This window comes from Lottia gigantea, assembly GCF_000327385.1.
Source record: "Lottia gigantea unplaced genomic scaffold LOTGIsca_51, whole genome shotgun sequence".
In the NCBI taxonomy this organism is placed as follows: Eukaryota; Metazoa; Mollusca; class Gastropoda; family Lottiidae; genus Lottia; species Lottia gigantea.
This window is the reverse complement of record NW_008709752.1, coordinates 1,409,069-1,426,166: the sequence shown is the minus strand read 5'-3', so window position 1 is coordinate 1,426,166 and position 17,098 is coordinate 1,409,069. Positions and strand designations below refer to the sequence as shown.

At 33.2% G+C, this 17,098-nt stretch overlaps 1 protein-coding gene across 1 annotated transcript in view; it reads left to right on the top strand.

Moving 5' to 3' along the window:
• Positions 1-1,312: 1,312 nt before the first annotated feature.
• The window catches only part of LOTGIDRAFT_165459 (hypothetical protein), a gene marked incomplete at both ends in the record, with an annotated part of 18,187 nt that continues 2,401 nt past the window's right edge, over positions 1,313-17,098 (top strand). The window contains 30 exons of the mRNA XM_009062473.1: positions 1,313-1,412; positions 3,970-4,203; positions 4,458-4,672; positions 5,425-5,530; positions 5,691-5,807; positions 6,003-6,138; positions 6,304-6,478; positions 6,615-6,885; positions 7,273-7,324; positions 7,517-7,734; positions 7,844-8,076; positions 8,356-8,412; positions 9,022-9,114; positions 9,317-9,373; positions 9,796-9,949; positions 10,190-10,260; positions 10,361-10,501; positions 10,807-11,020; positions 11,323-11,464; positions 11,795-11,916; positions 12,228-12,334; positions 12,620-12,767; positions 12,937-13,188; positions 13,441-13,644; positions 13,739-14,482; positions 14,827-15,039; positions 15,304-15,348; positions 15,692-15,787; positions 16,173-16,270; positions 16,932-17,045. Of these exons, the coding sequence (XP_009060721.1) occupies positions 1,313-1,412; positions 3,970-4,203; positions 4,458-4,672; positions 5,425-5,530; positions 5,691-5,807; positions 6,003-6,138; positions 6,304-6,478; positions 6,615-6,885; positions 7,273-7,324; positions 7,517-7,734; positions 7,844-8,076; positions 8,356-8,412; positions 9,022-9,114; positions 9,317-9,373; positions 9,796-9,949; positions 10,190-10,260; positions 10,361-10,501; positions 10,807-11,020; positions 11,323-11,464; positions 11,795-11,916; positions 12,228-12,334; positions 12,620-12,767; positions 12,937-13,188; positions 13,441-13,644; positions 13,739-14,482; positions 14,827-15,039; positions 15,304-15,348; positions 15,692-15,787; positions 16,173-16,270; positions 16,932-17,045 (4,929 nt within the window). The remainder of the gene's footprint in view (positions 1,413-3,969; positions 4,204-4,457; positions 4,673-5,424; positions 5,531-5,690; positions 5,808-6,002; positions 6,139-6,303; positions 6,479-6,614; positions 6,886-7,272; positions 7,325-7,516; positions 7,735-7,843; positions 8,077-8,355; positions 8,413-9,021; positions 9,115-9,316; positions 9,374-9,795; positions 9,950-10,189; positions 10,261-10,360; positions 10,502-10,806; positions 11,021-11,322; positions 11,465-11,794; positions 11,917-12,227; positions 12,335-12,619; positions 12,768-12,936; positions 13,189-13,440; positions 13,645-13,738; positions 14,483-14,826; positions 15,040-15,303; positions 15,349-15,691; positions 15,788-16,172; positions 16,271-16,931; positions 17,046-17,098) is intronic.

Sequence of the window (17,098 nt, the reverse complement as noted above, 5' to 3'; positions counted from 1 at the left end):
CGGATTGTATTGTTGCATTAATAGCTGAACTTCATTAAGATTATGACTTAAACCTCGACAATTCCATTGTATTATATTATTTTTTTGATGCATTGTCAGGGTGGTTTGACTGGACTACGAGGTTTGCGGTAAGGGGGGTTGAGAACTTCCGCATCAACCTCGGAAGCCTCCATATCTATACTATCAGATATGGCAGACTTCAAAAGATCTCTTCCTCCCTTTTTGGAGGAGGATCCATTTTTTTTTGCCGGACTTGTCATTTTTAGAAAGACTTTTGCTATGCTTTTGTCTGGACTGCTTACCAGTCCCTTTTGGCTGAACGTCTTTAGCTGGTAGACTTAAACTACTGAGTCTGAGAAGCCTGAGCAGCGGATGATGTAGATGATGTTGCCTTATGAATAGTTGGTAATAGGCCCGGAGACGCTACTGGTAACCGTGTCAGCCAAGTGATGCCGGTTTGGCATTCCACCGATTTGGTAGAAGCCTTAACGACATTAGCAAAAGTCTTTCCGGAAGGAGTAGATGGAGTTGCACCTTCTACAACCTTCCTCGCTTCGGGATACGATATTTTGCTTTCAATTTTAATTTTATTATTTTTTTTTCAGTTTGCCACTTTGGACAGTCTTTGGAAAAGCAACAACAAGGAGCTTCGGTGCAATCCTTGTTGTCATGCCCAGACTGACCGCAACGCGCACATCGAATCGAACTCTTACAAGTTCGAGTTCCATGCCCGAAGCGTTGACAGTTGTAACATCTGAGAGGATTTGGTATATACGGCGATACTTTGATATTAAGGTAGCCTACTTTGATTTCAGATGGTAAATCAGGTCGGTTGAATAAAAGAATAAAGGTGTTGGTAGGAATTAATTGTCCGTCACGACGGATGGATATTCTATCAACGTTCGTGACTCCAATATCCTGTAACTCCTCCTTCATTTCCTCAGCAGAACATCCATTGAGGTCTGGATGTCGAATGACCCCTTTGGAAGAGTTCAGAGAGGAATGAGGTGAAACTTTTAACGGTATGTTTGCCAAAGTGACCGATTTAAGCAAGAGTTCAGAATGAATTCTGCGAGCACATTCAACCAACAAGGAGCCGTTACGCAGTTTTTTCGTAGATTTGGGCTCACTTGCAAGACCTGTCAATCCTTTTGCGATTGCACATGGCGATAAGGATGATAAAGACCTCTCAGGGTCACTGCTGTCAATGACAAGAAACCGAGGCCATGATTCGTCTGAATTAGCGAATCAGTAAATTCAGCCTCGGTTAACCGGCGCTTACGCTCGTTTGTGTTTTTTTTTTTGTGTAGCCATGAAGAAAAAAGAAGAATTCATCTCCCGAGACCCCCGACCACCACGGACCACGACATCCGCGCGGGCTTTACGCGGACTCCAGCGCCGGTGCCCTAGGGGTAATCGGGGGATATACTTAGACAAAAAAAAGAATAAAAGTTCTGGGTGGAGCAAATAAATTCCGAACTTTTATTTTTATTTTTTAACCCAATTGACCCAAGCCGCTGCTTCTGAGTCAGTGAAATAATTTGAAAGAAAAAAGATATTAATTATTACAAGAAAAAGTTTAATCTGTTCTGACCACCGACTCATAGGCTCAACACGACAAGCCGATTGACTAGTGTGGGCCACACTGGCCACCCGTCTAGGAATCCCCTGGCCGAAAGTGATGTATTGGAAAGTATGTTACCCTCAACCACCAGGTGTCCATTCAACCGACACGGGTCGCCTCTTACGACACGCAATGGGGGGCGGTGGACCTATTCTTAACCCCGGGCCACTGGGGGTAAATATTCAATCAAAACAAAATAGTTGAAATTATATGATACAGCCAACACGTATGCAGTCGCTTGTGCTCTTATTGCGCGTTTGGAAATACTGACCAATAATAGGTCTTAAATTGAGCATGTGATACGGAGAGGAGGGTGACCCCGGATCAGGGTATATATTCCGAAACGGAACTAGTTTCGGGGAGTTTAGATTCTGCTGCAACCAAAGGACTCCTAAAGCTAGAAGGCATAATACCAATATACTTGATATTAGATTTATAATACACAACGTGAAGCTTTATAGCAGAATAAAAGGACCAACGAAGATATAGTTTTATATTGAACATCCTGGAAGTGTCACAAGGGTGTTCATCTTTTGGTGCCGTGACCAGGATCTTGCACGGGTGAATTTTCCGTCAGTATTCTTTTTGTTGGTATCATTTTCTTGGTTTTGTCAGTTTTTTTGTACTTCAGCCATATTACAAAATGGGTAGTCAAGAATATTTTGAATCACTATCGACCCAACTAACGGATCTGACAACCACACTTATCAACAACAGCGTAACTTCCCATATATAGGGATCATATAGAGAAGGTTGCGCAAAAAGCTGAAATAAAGAAACAGTACGGAAGTGCTGTGATCTTACAGGTTTGAGATGCTTACACTCAATCAGAATGTGTTTCACTGTCAGGCGGATCTGGCAGTGCTCACAGACAGGTTGAGGCTCTCGCTTGAGCAAATAACAGTTGGTGAGGGGAGTATGTCCAAGACGAAACACAAAACAACTTCATTTCTCCTTTTGGCACAATAGGAGGAGGGCCAGTCTCCTAGGAGAGGCTTAATGGCGTGAAGCTTGCTAGTGTCTGCAGCATCCAATCTTTGCTGCCATCGATGTTGAATAAATGACCTTATCACCGATTTAAAATTGGTGAAAGGCAAAGTAAAGGGGGAAACAGGCAGTGACAAAGCAGCCTTAGCCGCCGCATCTTCCATGTCATTCCCCCGTATATCCATGTGACTGGGGAGCCAACAAAGGACAATGTCCAATATTACTGGTAGAAAAGTATATCCAAATTGATTCAGATAAAGTTGTATGTCTTGTGTCCAGGGCAATTGATTATTGCTTACGCCTTTTAGACAATCTCCAGTCAAACTCAAGATATTTTTGAACATAGCAATATTTCTTATCCGTGTTTATCTCCCAATGTCAATAAATTGGGATGATCCTTGTCTAAGTTGTATTTACTGTGTCCTATGGAGAGAAATTTATATGGAACATCCAAAGACACATTTATCACATTAGGGTTGGAAACACCTCTTCTTCTTCCATTCTCATACTCTCAATAATCTATTCAGTTGTTTTTGAAATAATGCAATTGGATAACTTGGACATACCATTTTCAGCTGTTCCGGTGTGAAGCACTTCCTCTGTTAATCAATGTTTATACAAATATGGTAAACCTTCTAAAATTGCAAAACAAAATGTGTATATCAATTCTGTTTTATATTGGCATCACAGTCGTTCCTGTACTTAATTCACTTTACAATGGGCTTCAAAGTCCATTCGAATTTTTATACAGCTTATAGCGGGTGTTGGTCACTTTTTCCGATGTATTACGAGGGAATCCGTACAATAAGAATGGTTCCTGTTTAAACACCGGCCCTGTCATTTTGAAATCACAGCCAGTCTATATTCTGTTACACACCTTACAGTGGGTATCTGTAACAAAATAGTTCCTTGTCTTAATAATTTGTTTTTTGTCTTATAACACAGACTTTATATATTGACATCGCAGTCAGTCCGGTCTGGTATACACCTTACATTGTGTATCACAGTTAACTTTCCTCTGTGAACTGGTATTGCATTTCTAGATTCATTTCAAGATGATAATCAATTAATATAAAAACATGAACTGATTTTTAAATTATATTTCTAGATTCAGTTGAACATACTATTAGATGGTAAAATAAACTCAAATAAATGTAGAAAACTAGCTCTACGACTTTTTAATAAGGCAGGATTGTCAACCTCGACCCAATCCTAATACGACTAGCTATAGTTCTGGATGCTGTTAGACAAGGTAAATAATTATCATCACCATTATCTTCAGTCGAGAATATAAATAGTGTGAATAATAAGGTAATAACTGATATCAATACCGCTGCCATATGATCCTATATTTTCAGAAAACAGAACTGGAATCGATCTGGAACAGATTGCCAGGTGGAATGAGCCGGATGTGGACTATACTCCCTATAATGATATAATATCTGCTGTATGGCCGACATTAAGACATAGAAACTACACATGGGGATTATTAGAGGGTCCATTAAAATCCACGTCAACTTTATACAGTAATCCTGATATCATTATACCAGATCCTTGTTCTCATCCTTCTACTATCATATGTGGACATTCAGGTAAATTTGCGCATATGTGTTGAAACTTAAAGTATCTATTCTACTATCATTCATGATCAAAAGGTCACGTCTATAAGATTTCAATTGTACTAAAACTGAATAATAAAGCTATGAACTCTATGAAAGGGATGCAAAATTCCCGTCTACACCATGGGAATAGTTCATATGATAATAGACCCTTACGTAAACCTGGAAATATTTGTTCAAAATGTAATATATTTGACCAACAAAAATAACAAAAATTGTTGTACTAGATAAAGAATATATTAATATAAAACCACCACAACTATTAAAACATGGTAGACGATATCGTGTTTGTCTCCATGCTGATTCTACAACACTACAACATGAGAAATGGGATGAAGATCTAGAAGAAATTAATAGTTGTAGTGATGGTATAACAGTTGATTTATCTCCCCCTAGTGGAGGTCGAGTCTGGATACAAACAGACACTAATACTAACTATCAGGTAGAGTAATTCAAGTCTGAATTCATTATAATTATTCATTTTTTTAATTCATTTTTTTTTCAAAAGTTTGTTTCTGTATTTAAATAAGATTATTCAACCCATACAATTTTTAAATTGTAATTTTAATACATTATATGGTTTAGATCAGCACTTTTTCTTCATTTAATATGCTACCCTGGATAAGAATTACGTAATCGAGAATTACCTGCCAATTGCCACAGTTAACATCAATGGATCATGTTTGTTTCTTGCCAAAAAAACATAAACGAATGAGATAATTCTGTTAATTTTGTATGGCACAATTAGATTTGAATGTTGAAATTGAAGTTAATTAACTGCCAATACCCAAACTTAAGATCTAGAAATTTCAATTTTTCTTAATAGCTCAAAGGGATAAAAAGTATCACACAATTGATTATCGTCTTTCTAATATTTCTGTAATGATTCGAAATTATCTCTAAAATCATTACAAATCTTTGCTATAATCGAGTACATGGTGCGTCTTATGTATTCTGATTATTTGTATAACAACGAAATATCACATTGAAATTTCATTTAGGTATTAATTTACTGCCAATACCCAAACATAAGATCCAGATATCATACAAATATATTTACTAAAGAAAAAGAAAAATATCGAACAATTGCTTATTTTTATACTTAATTACTTTATTGATTTGGTGTGCATACTGATTCACAGTAGAGCAACAAAATATTGTATTGACGTTCAAATTCTATTTTATTTCATTTAGGTGTCTAGTAATACTTTGACTGTATTTTGGGATTCATTTATTGATGTAGAAGAAGAAGGAGGAGCTGTACATCCTAGTGGAATTTCACATTATACTGTACAAATAGGTACGAAGCACCAGAATACATCTGAGTGTCATTTTCTCTTTCTTCATTTTTGATTGTACTTATGTTTTAATTCAAAACGATTAATCTGAGCAAGAATGCACAGTTTAGTTTACGATATATCAATCAGTAATGGGTATTTAAATTATTTATTCTGATGTAGGCTCATTGAGGTATTTGTCTGATGTGCTATCACCTGTTACTGTTGGATTAATAAATCACCAGGTTTTCCATAACTTAACTCTACAGAATGGTCACCAGTACTTCGCTACAGTCACAGGTATGAATCGATGTACTCATAGTACCGCAAAAGATGTCAAAGGTGATATTTATATATTAGAACAAGAAAGTGTTATGAAATCTTTTTTGAATTGTTGCATTATAGCATTTATCGTTAGTTTATTATCTCACATTTGATCCAAACACTGCTATGAGGTGTCACAATTCATCCAATTCTTTTGTTAATGTATTGTAGCTGTTGATTTTGTGAATAGAAATAAAACAGTAGTCAGTGATGGAATAATTATTGATCATACAGCTCCAGAAATACTTCTAAACAGAATACAGACATCTTCACCATATCTCATATCTTTAGATACAATATCAGCTTGGTAAATATTATAATTAATGTAAAATTATTTTATGAAAGAGTAAGTATGCGCTAGCATCTGCTAATATTTTCCAATCACACTTGGCTAAATGTCGTCACACAACCACAGATAGAGAAAGTAAATTGGTACAACGTGTGTATAAAACTATATTTAATTCATTCATAGTTGGATGGGAAGTTTTAAAGACAGTGAAAGTGGTATTAAATTATATAAATGGTCAGTAGGTAGTAGAGAAGGTCAAACAGACGTATTAAAAACAAGAGAAACAGTTGAAAATTGTGATGTAGCTACACTGAATGTTAACTTACAGGATGGCTTTACTTATTATATTAACGTCCAGGTAAAATCTCTTCCTCACTCTTTCTAGATAAGGCAAAATCTATCTGGTAAAAAATCAAATTAAACTTAAGTCTCTATTTACCAAATAAATTTAAAAAAAAACATGTAACTAATAAGAAACTCGGAATTATTTTCAGGCCATGAATGGAGTTGGGATGTCTACCATGTTAATATCACGACCACTAACAGTGGATACAACACCACCAATAACAGGATTAGTATTCGATGGTATTTCTGGTGATAACAACATAGCGAATACTGATTATATCTCTAATACTGTACCACCTTCTGTTAGATGGGAAAGATCCCATGATCCCCATTCGTCTATTAAACATTATTCTGTTCAAATAGGAACTTGTCCTGGATGTGATGATATTTTACCACAAACAGAAACGGGTAACTCTCACAGTAAGTTTCTACAGTATATGTAATGGTTGAATTCGAGAGAAGTAACAGTCCATTTTGGGAAGACAGAATTATTATAGACAAACAATAACAAACAATGATTAGTCACGGAACAATGACTTAGATTAGTCAAAATAATACATTGATGGTTGTTTTCGATCTTAGAAACTCAAACTCACACAATGTCGTAGATTAGTCAAAATAATACACTGGTGAACCTTAAATGTTAATCATTAATATAATTTTTACATTTTAGATTTTACTTTCATTAACATCAGATTTATTCCTTGTACTAAATATTTTACCATGGTAACTGGATGTAATATGGCAGAACTTTGTTCATCATATCTACTGATGGTTTTATGATTGACGTCACACCTCCAATGAGAGGTCACGTGATAGATGGAACTAGAGATGCTGATATTGACTTCCAGGCTTCAAGGTTGGTCTTTATGTTAGCAAATTATTAGTATGGATCTATATAGATATTTGTGATGAAATTCTTTTCAAAATAATATATCTGTACCAATCTAGTCATCCCTTTCGGAAATTACAAATTGACATGGCGTTTATTATGTATATATATATTTAAATTTATTCATGATAATTGAGTTTTTATATTTTTATATCTAAGAACATATATTGGTGGTAAATGGTATGGGTTTAAAGATAGTGAAAGTTCTATAGAGAAATATGAATGGAGAGTTGGTACTAGTAAAGGTGGTAGTGAAATATTGAAACCAGAAACTTTACCTGTTATAGAAATAATCTACCGATCTAATCTTCCTCTACTACAACATTTACCTGTTGGTATACCTATCTATATCACTGTCACAGCTTATAATAAAGCAGGTAAATCGTTTGTGTTTTCACTTAAAGAAAACGCACAATTTATTCTATCTCAAGGCGGTATGCAACATATAGAATGAAGCCTTTCGGAGTGAAAAATTTTCAATTTTAGGTTTAAGCAGCCAATCAACATCTGATGGATTTATAATAGATACTACACCGCCAACTGTCGCCAAACAAACCACTCTATCATCAACATTCGCTTCCATTTTACCGTCAACAATAATATGTAGAACAGGATTTAAAGTAAAATGGGAATTTACTGATGTACAATCAGATATTGAACATCAGTATATTTCACTTTCACCACATTTACTTGGTGATTTCAATTCTTCAACAACAGAGGTACCGATATATTTTAATAAATTATAATTCAAGAGCCCCAGGAAATAAACAATAAGCCCTATTAGAACTATTTAGATATTTGTTATTGGTTTAGATGTCAAATGTTCTAACAGAGTATGTATTTATTATAGATACCAAGTGTTCCAAAAGAGTATGTATTTATTGTAGATACCAAGTGGTCTAAAAGAGTGTGTATTTATTATAGATACCAAGTGTTCTAAAAGAGTATGTATTTATTATAGATACCAAGTGTTCTAAAATAGTATGTATTTATTATAGATACCAAGTGTTCTAAAAGAGTGTGTATTTATTATAGATACCAAGTGGTCTAAAAGAGTATGTATTTATTATAGATACCAAGTGGTCTAAAAGAGTATGTATTTATTATAGATACCAAGTGTTCTAAAAGAGTGTGTATTTATTATAGATACCAAGTGTTCTAAAAGAGTATGTATTAATTATAGATACCAAGTGTTCTAAAAGAGTATGTATTTATTATAGATACCAAGTGTTCTAAAAGAGTGTGTATTTATTATAGACACCAAGTGTTCTAACAGAGTATGTATTTATTATAGATACCAAGTGTTCTAAAAGAGTATGTATTTATTATAGACACCAAGTGGTCTCAAAGAGTATATATTTATTATAGATACCAAGTGGTCTAAAAGAGTATGTATTTATTATAGATACCAAGTGTTCTAAAAGAGTATGTATTTATTATAGATACCAAGTGGTCTAAAAGAGTGTGTATTTATTATAGATACCAAGTGGTCTAAAAGAGTATGTATTTATTATAGATACCAAGTGTTCTAAAAGAGTATGTATTTATTATAGATACCAAGTGGTCTAAAAGAGTATGTATTTATTATAGATACCAAGTGGTTTAAAAGAGTATGTATTTATTAAAGATACCAAGTGTCATAAATTAGTATATATTTATTATAGATTCCAAGTGTTCTAAAAGAGTATGTATTTATTATAGATACAAAGTGTTCTAAAAGAGTGTGTATTTATTTAGATACCAAGTGTTCTAAAAGAGTATGTATTTATTATAGATACCAAGTGTTCTAAAAGAGTATATATTTATTAGAGGTACCAAGTGGTCTAAAAGAGTATGTATTTATTATAGATACCAAGTGGTCTAAAAGAGTATGTATTTATTATAGATACCAAGTGGTCTAAAAGAGTATGTATTTATTATAGATACCAAGTGTTCTAAAATAGTATATATTTATTATAGATACCAAGTGGTCTAAAAGAGTGTGTATTTATTATAGATACCAAGTGGTCTAAAAGAGTATGTATTTATTATAGATACCAAGTGGTCTAAAAGAGTATGTATTTATTATAGATACCAAGTGGTCTAAAAGAGTATGTATTTATTATAGATACCAAGTGTTCTAAAAGAGTATGTATTTATTATAGATACCAAGTGGTCTAAAAGAGTGTGTATTTATTATAGATACCAAGTGTTCTAAAAGAGTATATATTTATTATAGATACCAAGTGGTCTAAAAGTGTGTGTATTTATTATAGATACCAAGTGTTCTAAAAGAGTATGTATTTATTATAGATACCAAGTGTTCTAAAAGAGTATGTATTTATTATAGATACCAAGTGGTCTAAAAGTATGTATTTATTATAGATACCAAGTGGTCTAAAAGAGTGTGTATTTATTATAGATACCAAGTGGTCTAAAAGAGTATGTATTTATTATAGATACCAAGTGTTCTAAAAGAGTATGTATTTAGTGGTTTATCTCTACATGATGGTAGTAAATACAATGTGAAGGTTATTGGCTGTAATTTAGCGGGATTATGTATATCTTCTGTATCGGATGATATTTTAGTTGATACAACACCTCCGACTAGAGGTAAGTCAAACAATATTCACATTTTAAAGGAATGCGAGTATTAAGAGAATATAAAATATGAAACAAATCTTTCATGAATGTAATGGGTATAGAGAATCTCACAGTAGAAAACGTTTTCCATTGGATTTCAGGAACCTTCGCAATAGAATCGAACCATGCTGCCAATATTAATCAGACATCCCGGTAGATGGATCGAATGGAACACAACATCATTGACTATAGCTTGGCTGGGATTTGCAGATCTTCATAGTGGTGTACAGTATTATCTTTTATCTGTTGGTACCAAACCATTTTATACTGATTTAAATAAGGTGTGTGAGTCTTTTTGTTTTCATCCCGATTTCATAATCATAATGTACTTTTTATCCTCTTTTTGACGATGTATGTCATGATTGGTATTGTATACGATAGGATGGTAAAACTGTGAAATACTTGCATGAGGATGGTAGATTATTGGAAAATGAAGGAGAAGTACAGACTAAAACAGTTGAAACATCAGGAAATCTCGTCCATGGAATGTCTGTTTTTATATCTATTGTAGCTACTAATGGGGTAAGAACAAAAATATTTATATTTTATTTTACTTGCTTACGCGTTCTAGGACCTGGTTTGTTTCTCAAAAATTCGTACCATTAATCTTTCATGTTAAGTAAAGAAATACGTGAATATTCTTCTGTAAAATAGCGTCTTGTGGAATACGTAAAATAACGTAAGACGTTAAAGAAACGTTACGTTATTGACTGCCTTATACGCGTTTCTTAAAAATGGTAACGTTAAATTACGATTGAAGATAAGAGTTGAATAACTCATTAAAAGTCGTCCAAGGTTTTATTTTAAGTTAAACGTTAATAGGTTAGGATTGTATTGCATCTCACATGTATTTTCTACTGGTAGGATTAAAGAGTCAACCAATTCACAATGAATTTCAATTGATACATGCTGACCTCAGAACAAACGATCATGGATCATTGGTGAGAAGATGCCGACCATATAAATGTGAAGGTCATTGTGTTTGTAGTGAACAAGATAAAATATGTCCTAAACCAGATGGTAATGGTTGTATAACAAATGGTAACACAAAAAAATATCTTTATAATATATATTATTCTTTCGTGTAACAATATTTCAGCTTAGCCATACAGTACATTTTGACAGTGTAGTCGATGCTCGAGAAATGCATTTTGTCAAATATAAAAATATATATATATATTTAAAATATGTTATGAGCATAACATAAAATATTCAAGATTGAAGGAGTAAAAGCATCCAGTTTAATCGAGACTTTATCGAACCTATAGTATCATTATTTACTTACACCCTTTCACATATATGTGATTGTCGCATATATCCTTATATATATTTTTGTTTTGTAGACAGTGACATAGATTTCATTCAAGTTATAGATGTAACTAATCTACAATCAACTGATAAAGTTCAAACTAATTATACACCAACTAATATGTTTCTATCTGCTGAATGGAGACTTTTAACCAATACAGCATCTCAACCCATTAGGTATATTGCTACTATGTTATTATGTTATTATACGGGCATACAGACGATCTTCGGGCAAACGAGGAGACAAAAAATCTGTAGTCGATCGTTTTCCACTATGTCGATAATCGGGTGCAGATCATGCAATTAATCTGATTAGATGATGACGCACGCACTGTTTTGCAGACGATAAAATATCAAACACTATATTTTTCATTACAAAAATTTTTCCAAGTAGTATGACTTCTCAGGTTAAGTGGCTGTACAAACTACATTACAATGAAAGCGAATACACTAGGACATGGCTGAGTTTTCAGACTGTTTAAAAGTATAGAGCTTTGCGTTTTTCAGGTACGAAGTTAGTATTGGTCTGTCTGACGAAGACCAGCCCAGTGGCGTGTTTGATTCATCTGCCGAACGACATTGGTTTGATGTTGGTCAAGATATGAGTACAATTATTACACTAACCAAAGGTTTGTAGAAACATGTTGCTATGATAATTGACACTATGGCATGCTTCACCAAAGTATGATCATATTAATACAGAATAATACTTGAAAACCCATACGACCATTTCGTAATTTTCACGTATTTATGATTATATTATATTAATATTATACGTAATATTCTTGACTGTAGTGTATTATGTAGGTCTTAGTAACAGACACGATGTTAGTCTAAAATAGATCTTTATTTCTTGTTGTGGGATTAAGTCTACATTATAATCTAGTCAAACAATATTTGTTTCAGATAATACCCTAACATGATAACCTGGTCTATTCAGTATTTGTAAGAGCGTGGTATGATGATAAAAGATATTATATTTATAAATCACCTGGTATCACTGTGATCTCTAAACCTTCAACTCTGATTTACATAAGGGGAGTAGCCGTAAGTACACAGGATGTCAATTTGTCATGTAAAATACATTCCACTGTGCTCACATAGCTGTGAATATAATTATGTTAATTTTGTTATGCATATAAAATTTATTTAAAATTCTGAAATGTCAATCTATTTTATATTTTGTAAAATCATGACAAAAAGCCCTAGAAAAAAACCGAAGATAAACTTTTGAAACGGTAATCAAATATTTTTTTATTTTTTAAATTTTTATTATATCCCAGAACAGGAGGAGTACTTGTTAACACTATGGTTTGTTTTGTTTTACCAAAGGTTAAAGAATTAGAACAGACAACAAGTAATAAAGATATTGACTACCAAATAAACAACAATACAATAATAGTTGGTTGGAAAGATAAATTTAATGGTGGAATTCATGGTATAGATTATTACCAGGTTTATATCAGTACACATCCACAAGGTATACAACTTCTTCTTTTACATTTATGTACAACACGTTCCTTGTATTGTTAAATTAGATTAATTTTCATTCATTCTTTCAAACTTTTAGACAATGTAGAAATAAATAACAGATCGACTTGAGAAACAACTTATGCTGCTAGAGTCAAAAAGTTTATATGCTATTTCAGGTCACAATATCCATAGGACTGACACAAAAGTATTGCCACAGCAGAAATCATTCAGTATATCTGAATTAAAGTTACAAGAAAATAAGATATATTACAGCACAGTTTTAGCCTTTAACAAAGCTGGGTTTTGTAGCTGGAGCACCAGTGATGGCATCATAATTGATTCTACACCACCTTCAACTGGTATCATACATGATGGATTAGGTATAAGTGCGTTTATGGCATTAAAGTATATCTCCTGCACCAGGCAGGGTATGCTCACTCTTTTATACCACGTTTTTATTATAAAATACTTACTCATTGATCATGTAAAATGTTAATTAGCTGTTATCAGTGTTTTGACAAAATGTTGTGCTGGATTTCTGGTTTCGTTTTGCGGCTCGGATCGTTAGTACTTGGTTTATTTATGCATTAAATGATACTCGCCATTGAATATTTCTATTGTATAACTAAAAGCATGATGCAATATTTTTTATATTTTACAATTTTTTTGTTTTGTTCCAGGCCCACACGACTCTGAATTCCAGTCATCTGACAGCTTGATTTCTGCTTCGTGGTATGGTTTCTCTGATATAGGATCAGGGATTGTGAATTATAACTGGTGTGTTGGTAGACTGAATGACACCACTACTTGTGATATACTACCATGGACTAATGTTGGTTTGGAAATAAAAACCACCGATCAATCGCCTGTTACACTGAAATCAGGTAAATGAATACAAACAATTCTGTTCATAAAACGAGAACGTTTTGTTTGGGTTACAAAGTCTGTTTTTTTTATTTTCTCATTATTATTTCGGAGCTAAGATCTTTCATAAAGTGTATGCTGTAGATGGTAGTGGTTTACAATCACAAGTTGCTGTCTCTAATGGGATTATTATTGATACTTCACCACCTGAAGCAAGTTACCTGGAATTTATTGGAGAGAATCTCATCCTTAATCCCTCATTTGAATCAATATCTGATGACACAACAACTTCTTGTAATTCTAACATCCCAGAACATTGGTCTACAGATTCACAATCGTGTGTTAAAACTCGATCATCTCAACATTCAACAGCTCATGATGGTGAAGTTTATATCACAATAACAGATCAGATTCAACAAACCATTCAAAATCTAGATACAGATTGTTCTTATCAGCTTACTGTACATGTTGGTTACCCACATGATATCTTACTATCAAATCATATGGTAGAAGGTTTTATTAGATTAGGACATGAAATAAACAGTTTTAAACTGAATCCAGATCTCTGTCAGGGTGATAGTTCTCAACTTGTCAATGTGATTCATTGGTATAAATTCACCTATATTTATCAACCAATAAATACACGAGAGAAATTAGTAATTGGTACAACAAGAAATAATATGATATTGGCTATAGATGATCTAGAACTTAGAAAAATAAATCATATATCATTGAAAGATACCAACAATAATCATATAGTATATCACCCTACTTTTACACCTCACTGGTCTTCCTTACATTTTAACTGGTATTTTAAAGATAGCGAAAGTTCTATAGTGGAGTATCAGTGGGCTCTAGGTAAGTCATTTTAAGTCACATTTTCATCATTCGTACATTAGGTATATATCATGACTTAATTTTCCAAGACCATCGACTTTCTGACAAATATAATAGTGGCAAATGCTAACAAAATATGAAAATATAAGTTCTCATGACAACACCAGATCGTCCGTTGGACAAAAGCATTATTAGATGGCACATTAATAATCATAATATTATATGGATAAGAGTTAACATAATACGCAGTTTAATGATTCATACCACTTATATTTGTTCAGAAAACTCATTAATGTCAAGAAGTAGTATCAATGTTTAAGTAAAATAATTGAACAACAAATACTTTATATTTAATCTATATTCAGGTACAGTGAAAGGTGGAACTCAGATCAGAGAATTTACAACCACTGGTGATAGAAATCACGTGACTGTTTATAATCTACCCTTGGTTCACAACTCTCGGCTATATTTCACTGTTAAAGCGCGAAATGGTGCTGATCTAACCTCTCTATCACATAGCAACTATATGTTGGTGGATACTACGCCTCCTGTTGTTATTCATATACACGACGGTACAGGTACGTGACGTTATACTGATTATATTATAGAAGGCACTACACCTGTTATTTATCTACATGACGGTACAGGTACTTGACGTAAATACTGATTATATTACATGTATATTAGACATTACACCTCCTGTTGTTATTTATGTACATGATCGATGACGTTACAGGTACTTGACGTTTTACTGATTATATTACATGTATATTAGACAATAAACCTTCTTTTTTACATATAATACAGTACAGGTACGTGACGTTATACTGATTATATTATAGCAGACACTAGACCTATTGTTGTTATTTATATACATGACGGTACAGGTACGTGACGTTATACTGATTATAATATTATAATTGACACTACACCTCCTGTTGTTATCTATATATATGACGGTTATTTATATATATAACTGTATAGGTACGTGACGTTATACTGATTATATTATAGTGGAAACCACACCTCCTGTTGTTATTTATATACATGACGGTACACGTACGTTACTTTATACTGTTTTTATTATAGCAGACACTACACCTTGTTGTGATTTATCTACATGACGGTACAGGTGCGTGACGTTATACTGATTATATTGTAGTAGACACTACGCCCCCTGTTGTTATATATATGGCGGGACAAGTAAGAACCATATTATCTGTTATTTAGATCGGGATGTTGATTACCAGACCAGTAATGGTATAGCTGTTAATTGGCAAATTGAAGATCCAGAATCTGGCCTTGACTATTGTCTCTGGGCTATAGGTAAGCAAAGCATCTCAAGTATGAAGTGAATTGTATATATAAAATTATATCATCTGAATTATGATTGCTCGATCTTTGTGAAGGAAAAAATGTTGTGCACTATTTTTTGTTTTTAATTTGTACTAAGGTCTAAATAAGGATATTTTTTCACATTTTCATACGGACGGCGATAAGATAGCAGCCGCAACAATTACACCATCCGTTGCTCTTCAACCACCAACCTCTATATTTACAGCAGAAGTGTTGCCTCGAATTTTTTTCGTTCAGTACATCATAAAAAAATATATATTTCCAGTTAATCGGGGATATCTTAAGTTCGTGTTCTGTCCAAAAATAGTGTTAACTTTTGATTAAAAAATAGTTTTGAAATTTGGAACTATTTTAGGGTCTGTGAGAGGAGGAAATGATATACAGAAGTTTACAAGAATACAGAAAGATGAGAATAAAGCTAGTAAAGAATATACTGAGAGAGAACCTATAAAAGTTTATTCTACTATTAGATGTTATAATAAAAATTGGTCTACAAATAACAGTTTCAACTGATGGTGTTCAACTCATTGCTGATAAACTTATTCCTAATAGTGGACAGATAACCCTTTTACCACAGACCACAACCCAATATCAACTATCATAATATTGTCTTTCACTACATCATTCACTTGGTATTCGCTGGCAGTTTGATTCTAACAGCTATCAGTCTACATCAGTTATGGTAAGTTAGAGTAAATTAGTCAGAGCCGGATACCCCCATCGGACATAATATGCTATCCACTGATGATTATAAACTAGAGAAAGAGATAGATGTTTATTGTTTTATAGGTTGGACTATCTACTGATGATTATCAACTAGAGAAAGAGATAGATGTTTATTGTTTTATAGGTTGGACTATCTACTGATGATTATAAACTAGAGAAAGATATAGATGATTATTGTACTGTTTTATAGGTTGGACTATCTACTGATGATTATAAACTAGAGAAAGAGATAGATGATTATTGTACTGTTTTATAGGTTGGACTATCTACTGATGATTATCAACTAGAGAAAGAGATAGCTGATTATTGTATTGTTTTATAGGTTGGACTATCTACTGATGATTATAAACTAGAGAAAGAGATAGATGATTATTTTATTGTTTTATAGGTCGGACTATCTACTGATGATTATAAACTAGAGAAAGAGATGGATGAAACTGGTATTAACTATGATGGTGTTAAATTACAAGGATTAAAACTGAAACCAGAGACAAACTATATGGTGAATATTTCTGGTATTTTACTGGGCAGATTGAATAATTATATAAATCAGAC